Here is a 9,246-nt window from a genome sequence, read left to right on the forward strand (position 1 = left end):
TGTTTTTTTGTACTTATGCTGACAAAAAAGTAACCAAGTAACTTTAATTTAAGTACATTTAATTTACTTGAGTACAATTTTAGCTAAATACTTTTACTTGCACTTGATTAAAATTTCATCAAAGTATTGGTACTTTTACTTAAGTGCAAAATGTTAGTACTCTTAGCACCTCTGATGATGACATCACGACCCTATCCATCTATCTGCAGCCAGCAGACAGGAAAATGTACGCGCAAAGACAAAAACCACTCCAAAAGGTGGCTTCAGCATGAAGTAAGACCTTTAACCACTTTATCATTATAAAACTTGTATTTTTGTCCTGCTGTGTGACGAATCAGCTTATCTGACTAATGTGGTGGCTCTTAACGGTCTGACTTAGCAGAGACCCCCGGCCAATAAAGGAAAGTCAGAAACAGCAAGTACACATTTTTAATGACATGGTACAATTTACAGAACACAAGTTGCAATGAGGAACATGCTGAAGATTCCATTTTCTAACTTCTGTACAGGATTTACAGACATTGTTACCTCCTGCACCCAGGAAACAGCAACAGCTTTTCTCTACAGGCTGACTCACCACCACAGGTCTGGGACGTTGGGTCGGGAGGCTAGAAAAGAGAGAAAACACGGCACGGCATGACACCAAAGACATCAAAGTGCACAACTAAACCCTCAGCTGAGACCAGATGCTTTGAAAGCTCTCCAAACCTTTGTTTAACCATCATGGGTCTTACCCCGTGTGAGGTCAAAGGAGCTTCAGTTGTAGACAGGCTGCATCTTTTACTTTAAATCTCTTTAAATTCAAATCCTGCATCTAGATTGTAACTAATGTTTACGAGTGCCCTTCTCTAATGGTTTAGCTCAGTCCTTGGGTTTGTGTGGCACTGGTTCGGGTCAGGGAGCGAACACGGCCATGGTACTGGTCAGCGGTGCTGAAAAGGCCAGCCGTCATAAAGGGAGCCCAGATATTTGCATAGTTGAACATGGGGTCTCTGGTTTATGCTAACGTGAAGTAAAAAGAAAAATGAGCCAACAGCACATTCAGCACCATGGCCGTAATACTCCTATTTACAATGTAAAGCTTTCAAAAGAATATTTTGCATATTTGTACCACAATGAATCCATAGAGTGACTGCAGGCGTTACCTAGAGCCCAGGGTGTGTGCTAAAGAACCTCAACATCCCAACCAGGGGAGAAAATGAACTCAAACTAAAAGGTTCTGGTCTTCACAGGGTTTTGTAAAAAAGACAAAGGCCCATGTCTGCCACACAAATTATTCACAGATATATTACAGTCTGGCTAAGAGCCCGGTGACGTCGACGTTGGAGAGGCACAGGTTCTGCTGAGGCACGGCCTGGCTCACCGGGCCTCAATGTCTTTGTGGGCTGCTCTGTCTCTGAGATCTGTGGCCAAGGGGTTAGTCCGTCTGGGGGATCCAGGCCGGGCCCCCAGTGTGGGGATAAGAGGGGGCGGAGCACTTAGAGATGCAGTGGGAGGAGTTTTGTTCAGGAGACTGTTGTGGTGAGCGACTGCTGCGGAGGGGCTCACCCTGGAGTATTGCAGCCCCGGGAGTCCCGGGGCCATGAGGGCTGGGGTTGGGTGGGGCAGGTGGCCGTCGAGAGTGGGGTCATGCATGTGAGGATGGAGGTGTCTGTGTTCATAGTCGTCTCTGAGCATGTTGAGGCGGTCACGCTCCTCCAGCTGAGCGCGTTCCTGTTCCCTCCTCTGCTCCAGAGCCAGAGAGTGGACGTGGTCACGGTTAAAGTCATGAGGTTCACGGTCCCTGTAGGAGCGCTCTGCCTCGTAGAGGCGTGGCACTGCCAGCCGGTGCAGAGGGTCATTCCTCAGCAGCAGGTCCCGGGCTGGATGGTCCCGCCTGTGGATGTCCAGGCCCCTGTAGGGGTCCCTCACGGGGTCCCAGGGAAACGCAGGGTAGGGAAAGCGCTCAGCTCCAGGGAGGGGGCTGGCTCCCATGAAGGGAGCCACAACTCGAGTCCTCTCCAGGTGACTGATGCTGTTGATGGGGTGAACCCCAGCCACGCCCATGGGCAGAGGCATTGGGGAGGGTGAGTGGAGGGTTGCGGTGGAGGCTGTCTGTGAAGGGGGCTCACTCCCTCTGCCTGTGGCTCCTTCCTGCTCCTCCTTCCTCTCCTCCTTCACTGTCACCTCACAGTTTTTTTTCTGCTGCTCATACATCAGCTCTGTCTTCTTCTCCAGGGCCTCCCGGTTCAGTCCCTCATTGGGACGCTCCAGACTGTTCTGCCGGACGTAGGGTGACGTGGTCCCCCTGTTGGGGACTTTGTCCTCTGTCGCTCGACCATTGTGAACTACAGGCGTGTCCTTGTCACTGTGCTGACTGTCTTTCAGTTTGTGGTCTTCTGCCCCGCTGTCCTTCCAGGAGTCCGAGGGCTCCCTCTCCCGTTCTTTCGCCTTGTTCTCCTTTTCTCTCTGCAGGTCTCCAGAGGCAGGTGGCAGGTGGTTTCTATGGTGCTCTGGAGGCCGGCTGTGACCCAGGAGATTGAGGGGATGAACAGGAATGGGAGGTGGGTGGCTTGGATGCCGTTTTTCCAGAGAATCCCTGCCAGCACAAAGATGGATTTATTAGAGCTCTCAGTCTGAAAGTGTAACTAGGGAAGCATGCTTTGTGAGCAAATAGCAGGTCTAGAGAACAGTGATATTAATCTATTGATGGATGCGTGATGCTATTGGACAAACAGCCCTAGTAAAAAGTTTCCTTTCTATTTTAATTATATACTGTCGGATAACTAGTCATCACTTACAACTAACCAATCAAAAACACAGACCCAGGCTCGCTGTCACCAAGCCCGCCCCTCTCAAACCTTTGCTGACAGCATGTGGCTTAAACAAGATGTCGCAACAAGGAGAGGCGATGGGAATTGTCCCAAGAAAGGTTGGTCGTGCACCAGCATGGCGATATTTACATCTTTACAACTCCGACCAAAAAAGGTTGTTTGCTAAATTGTGAGAGAATCGATAAAATACAAGTCTGGTGACACAACTTGTTTCATAGTTCTCGATAATGATTGATTTTGCTCTATATTAAGTTTTTTTTTGTCATGTTTTTCTCTATATCGTCCAGCCTCACCAGAACTATTATATATCTGATCTTTTCTGCTGGAGACACACGCATCGGGCGCTGGACACACCTGTCCCTGTCCTCGTTCCCGCCCAGGATGTCCCGTTTGTCCGAGTCCCGGTCCCTTCCTTGTGAGCCAATGCAGGTGCCCCTCTCCACGTCTCCAGGTTTCAGCCAGGGGGGAAGCGTGGGGAAGGAGGGCGGCGTGCGGTGTAGGCGGTTCCACGGCTCCTGGCTATTGGTGTTCCCACTGCTGCTGAAGTGCTGCTGAGCACCCGGGCCTTCCTTATGGTTGAACATGGAGTTGGCCGCTGGTAGGGATTCAATACGTGGAAAGAAAAAACGGCAGGACCCAAGTTAAATGCGTCTCTCTAAAAGTTCATCCAGTCTGTTAATATTAAACCTTTAACTCGTCTAAAAGACCAGGATTAAACATTTAGTTACAAACACACAAAACACCTTAATCAGAAGTTTCCTTCATGAAGCTGAAACTCACTTAGTGCTGGATTTCCTAGCCCTCCAAAGGCTGAGGAGCTGAGAGCACCAAGTGCTCCCAATGATGGAGTTCTGCTGAACGGCTCTGAAAGAGACACACAGGTTAGGACACTAGGGAGAATAGGATTTAACCTTGTATGATGGAGATTGGGATGGTGCCAGAGTGTTGGGCAGCCCATCTGTCACTCCCGTGGTTGTTAGGGTGTTTATTGGTACTTGTTTGCTTTTTTTTGCAGTTTAACAGCTCACTACGTGTGTATAATCGTGATGCCCTGCTGGAGCTCTAGCAAGCGGCCAATTCTTTGCCGCAGTCTTGTGAACATGGACAGGACACGTCTTCGCTACTTTCAGGAGTCCCCGGATTCCTCTGCCACCTGACAAACCTACTTAAATGGAATAAGCGTCGGAGACAAGGAAAACAGGCGGGACGTTGGGTGAAGCTACGATAGGTGCTGCTCCACGTTTTGGAGGCCTAGCGGGAGATTTCTGTGGCAGCTGGGTCTTGCACGCAACCATGGCGTCCGCCGGATCTGGCGGTTTCTGGGTTGGAGTTGGTCTAATGGTCCGATGGGCTGTGCTTTGCTCGTCCGAGGTGTGGCTCCTGGAAAGGAGTCATTCAGCAAAATCTGTGAGAGGTGATGTGCGAGTCATCAGTGTCCCCATTGTCGGATGGGAAGAATCAGGACACATTGGCACTGGATACCATCAGACCTGCTCTGGTGAATGCCAGGTCTGTTGTGAACGAATCTTTTATTTTGAAGGAGTGTTTTGAGACGCATGGAGAACATCTGATAATATTTCAAAATAATTTAATGATCTGGGGCTGCACAGTTGTCCAGGGGTTGCCTTGCAGCAAGAAGGTCCCGGGTTCAAATCCCACCCTGAATGCACAAAACAGGCGCACTGGAGCACTCAGGTGAGTAAAGGTTGTTTTAACAGGTGCAAAATCAACAAATACTACATACTACAGCCTCCAGCTGTCCTGACCGGTGTAGAGTAGTGGATGATGTGCAGAGCACTGTACTCAACTGTATTCCTGCATGGAGGCTGCATGTTCTCCCTGTGCATGCGTCGGTTCTCTCTGGGTTCTCCAGCTTCGTCCCACAGTCCAAAAATGACTGTCAGGTTGGTTGGTCTCTCTCCTTAGGTGTGTGTGCATGCTCGGTTGTCTGTCCTGTGTGTTGCTCTGCGATAGACTGGCAACCTGTCCAGGGTGTACCCCATCCGTTTGCCCAGAGACTGCTAGAGATAGGCACCAGCCCCCGTGACGCTGCGTGGCCGAGCGAGTACAAAAAATAGATGGATTGCTGTTGCGCTGTTACTGTTCCTTTAAGAGACACGTTGGTTGTGACAGAACTTTACAGAGTTTGTGAAAGCTGCAGCTTTCATCCCAGCTAATAATCCAGTGAAAAACGACCATGTGTCTGGTGCTGTCACTGCTGCACAAACGTAGCAATATTGGATGGATGGATGGATGGATGGATGGATGGATGGATGGATGGATGGATGGATGGATAGATAGATAGATAGATAGATAGATAGATAGATAGATAGATAGATAGATAGACAGATAGACAGATAGATAGATAGATAGATAGATAGATAGATAGATAGATAGATAGATAGATAGATAGATAGATAGATAGATAGATTTTTATTCAGTCAATAACAACAATTTATCAATTTTACATAAAAGTAATCAAGCAACCAGGGCTCAGTTTGCTGCTGACGGGATCAAACAGACCACAGGTGGACTGCTGACATGGAAAACCAGACTTAGAAAAGGAATGCAGAATTTAAGAAGGAAAGGAACAACAGTGCCCTCTAGTGGATGGTTCTGGTGAAGGATTAAAGCCCCGCCTCTTCTGTGTAAAGGAATAAAGAAAACAGCTTGGATCAATGATCCAGGTGTTGATCCTCCTGCTGCAACTCTCTTTTTATTTATTGTTACAAAGATAGCGTTACCGTGGAAACGTTTTCCACAGGAACCACTGAACTTACCCAAATGTGACGCCGGGGTGAGGAAGTTTCCAGGATGGTGGGGTGGATGGCCGAAGGAAGCACCTGGTGGGTGTGTGGGACCTGTGTGTGACATGACCACACTGAATAAAGTAAACATGTCCCCCTGGAGAGAGACTGCTGTTAGCTGTGGACACCACACACTCCCTCACCTGCAGCAGAGAAGAGTGTGGCGGGTCGGGCCAGGTCGCTGAGATGATGATTGGCTCCAATGAGGCTGGGGCCCAGAGGTCGACTCAGAAACTCGGGTTTGAGGCCAAAGTCTAGCTTGTGGGGGTCGACCTGCATCTGCTGCTGGAAGACATGAGACCAAGAGACACATGCAAGACCTGTCCAGGCTCTTCTAGTAGATCAGAGCAGGGCAGCTTCCTCACTGAACCTTGGCTACCTAAGACCTGGTTGTTGGGTAACTGGGTTTTGGTTTGTTCACACAGGTGCAGACCTCCATCTGAGCAACTTTCAATTCTCAGTTAGACCAAAGGTGACAGATCATCTGCTGCTGTGGCCCCCAGAATCTGGACCTCTCCCCCCCCCTGAGCCTGGACCTCTCCCTCCCTGAGCCTGAGATCAGTGGACTCAGTGGTCTCCTTTAAACTCACCTGTTCAGGCTTTTGATTGACCTTCACCACCCTCTCCTTGTTCTGCTCTCCCCACCTAGTCCACCTTCCTCAGGATCCACTGGTTTCCCTACTTCCTATTCTCTCTCTCTCTCTCTCTCTCTCTCTCTCTCTCTCTCTCTCTCTCTCTCTCTCTCTCTCTCTCTCTCTCTCTCTCTCTCTCTCTCTCTCTCTCTCTCTCTCTCTCTCTCTCTCTCTCTCTCTCTCTCTCTACATTTTTTAATCACAATTGTCTATTTTTGGCTCATTTTAAATATATTTTAATCATTTTCTAAATTCTTTTCTATATTTTTACATGTTTTTGTTTTTGTGAAGCGCCTCGTGATTTTTATCTTGAGAGGCGCTATAGTAAAGATATTTTCTTCTTCTTCAGCTTTCAGTTTGAGACTAAATGTATCCAGGTTCTTGTTCTGTCCTGGTTCCTCCTTCCAGTCAGATGTGACTGATGAGGAAACCTGAATCAGCTCAGCGGACTCCTCATGTTGAGGAGGAGCAGCACCGGACCATCTATCTGATCCAGCTCCCACCTCACTATGCAAAGGCCCAGAAATGCAACCCAAACCCAAAATGACCCGAAGGGCTTGAGACTGGAACATCATCACAAGCATGAATGTTTGGGGGAGTGGGAGCCCCCCCACCTCCCCTTCTAAGGTCAAAACTGCATCAATGACCACTGGCAACACACAGCGGAGCCTCCAGTGTTTATCTTTAATCTAACAGATTCTGGAGATTAAAATCTCATTTAGACGTGTCTCCTGGCCAACAGGCAGCAGCTCGGTCAGACACACAATTATTGTTATTATGAATATCCTGGCATCATACAGCTGGAAGTAGGGGTGAGTTACCTTTACTTTCTGCTGGTGGTGGTACGTCTGCCAGGCGATGTGGACGTGCATGGCGCACCACTTCCCAGGTTTCTGGAAGCAAAAAGACAAACTGGGATTAGAAAGGCAGCGACGTTTCAGCGTCACAGAAAACACGACGTAAGGTCTTTTATTTCTGCAGGTTCTTCTTTAATCCTTCACAATAAAAGTCTCATGTGTGTGATTAATGCTGAACCCTTCAGGTGGATGTTGTGAGCTAAAACAAATGTTGAACCCTCATCTAAACTGTAGTCCTTTAACACAAGGCATTATGGGTATTGTTGGTCTTTTTTACAGAGCTGCTTAGTTTTTGATTCCTTTTAATCTGAAAACATCTTCAGACTGTGTCTGCCCTAATGGTGTTTGGTCTTTTCATCACGAGAAGAGTCAGATTAAAAATGAGTGGAGTTGGTCTGAAGGGAGGAGGAAGAGGAGAAACGAGTGGAGGAAACGTCCGTGGAAACACCTGCTTTAATTCTTGCTGTGGTTAAAGAATGAAAAGACCGTCACAGAGGTGGAGAGTAATCAGCAGCACTCACCCTCAGGATGGGCCGGAACAGATCTGTGAGCTAAAGGAAGAAGAAGAGATGGATCCTGAGTGTGACAAAAGTATTCAAACAAACAGAGTAAATGAAGTTTAACACAGGTTTGGGTTTCTCCGGCCAGAGATGGGGTTTTGAGTCTAGTCCTAACCAGGTCAGAGATTTACACTCAACAAAAATATAAACGCAACACCTTTGTTTCTGCTCCGATTTTTCATGAGTTGGACTTAAAGATCTAAAATTCATTCCAGATACACAATATTACCATTTTTCTCAAACATTGTTCACAAATCAGTCTAAATGTGTGATAGTGAGCCCTTCTGCTTTGCTGAGATAATCCATCCCACCTCACAGGCGTGCCACATCAAGATGCTGATCTGACATCATGAGTAGTGCACAGGTGTACCTTATACTGCCCACAATAGAAGGCCACCCTGGAATGTGCAGTTTTTTTGCTTTATTGGGGGGTCTGGGGACTCAGAACCGGTCAGTATCTGGTGTGACCACCATTTGCCTCATGCAGTGCAACACATCTTCTTCGCATAGAGTTTATCAGATTGTCAATTGTGGCCTGTGGAATGTTGGTCCACTCCTCTTCAATGGCTGTGCAAAGTTGTTGGAAATTAGTGGGAACTGGTACACGCGGTCATATACGCCAGTCAAGCACATCCCAAACATGCTCAACGGGTGACATGTCCGGTGAGTATGCTGGCCATGCAAGAACTGGGACATTTTCAGCTTCCAAGAATTTTGTACAGATCCTTGCAACACAGGGCCGTGCATTATCTTGCTGAAACATGAGGTGATGTTCATGGATGTACAGCACAACAATGGGCCTCAGAATCTCATCACGGTATCTCTGTGCATTCAAAATGCCATCCATAAAATGCACCTGTGTTCTTCGTCCGTAACAGATGCCTGCCCATACCATAACCCCACCACCACCATGGGCCACTCGATCCACAACATTGACATCGGCAAAGCGCTCACCCACACGACGCCACACACTCTGTCTGCCATCTGCCCTGAACAATGTTAACCGAGATTTATCCATGAAGAGAGCACCTCTCCAACGTGCCAGACGCCATCGAATGTGAGCATTTGCCCACTCAAGTCTATTACGTCGACAAGCTGGAGTCAGGTCAAGACCCCGATGAGGATGACGCATGCAGTTGAGCTTCCCTGAGACGGTTTCTGACAGATTGTGCAGAAATTATTTAGTTATGCAAACCAATTGTTTCTGCAGCTGTCTGAGTGGCTGGTCTCAGACGATCTTGGAGGTGAACCTGCTGGATGTGGAGGTCCTGGGCTGGTGTGGTTAGACTTCGTCTGCGGTTGTGAGGCCAGTTGGATGTACTGCCATATCCTCTGAAACGCCTTTGGAGACGGCTTATGGTGGAGAAATGAACATTCAATGCATGAGCAACAGATCTGGCTGACATTCCTGCTGTCAGCATGCCAATTGCACACTCCCTCAATGCTTGTGGCATCTGTGGCATTTTGCTGTGAGACAAAACTGCACATTCCAGGGTGGCCTTTTATTGTGGGCAGTATAAGGTACACCTGTGCACTACTCATGATGTCAGATCAGCATCTTGATGTGGCACACCTGT

At 48.1% G+C, this 9,246-nt stretch overlaps 1 protein-coding gene across 1 annotated transcript in view; it reads right to left on the reverse strand.

Annotated features, from left to right (window-relative positions):
• Nucleotides 1–411: 411 nt before the first annotated feature.
• Nucleotides 412–9,246, reverse strand: part of auts2a (activator of transcription and developmental regulator AUTS2 a) — a 34,498-nt gene continuing 25,663 nt past the window's right edge. Inside the window, exons 7-13 of the mRNA XM_070555294.1 lie at nucleotides 7,631–7,660; nucleotides 7,074–7,145; nucleotides 5,764–5,905; nucleotides 5,594–5,674; nucleotides 3,594–3,677; nucleotides 3,168–3,408; nucleotides 412–2,578 (exon numbers count right to left, since the gene is read on the reverse strand). Of these exons, the coding sequence (XP_070411395.1) occupies nucleotides 1,360–2,578; nucleotides 3,168–3,408; nucleotides 3,594–3,677; nucleotides 5,594–5,674; nucleotides 5,764–5,905; nucleotides 7,074–7,145; nucleotides 7,631–7,660 (1,869 nt within the window). The 3' untranslated portion in view covers nucleotides 412–1,359. The remainder of the gene's footprint in view (nucleotides 2,579–3,167; nucleotides 3,409–3,593; nucleotides 3,678–5,593; nucleotides 5,675–5,763; nucleotides 5,906–7,073; nucleotides 7,146–7,630; nucleotides 7,661–9,246) is intronic.

This window comes from Nothobranchius furzeri, chromosome 10, assembly GCF_043380555.1.
Source record: "Nothobranchius furzeri strain GRZ-AD chromosome 10, NfurGRZ-RIMD1, whole genome shotgun sequence".
Classification (NCBI taxonomy): Eukaryota; Metazoa; Chordata; class Actinopteri; order Cyprinodontiformes; family Nothobranchiidae; genus Nothobranchius; species Nothobranchius furzeri.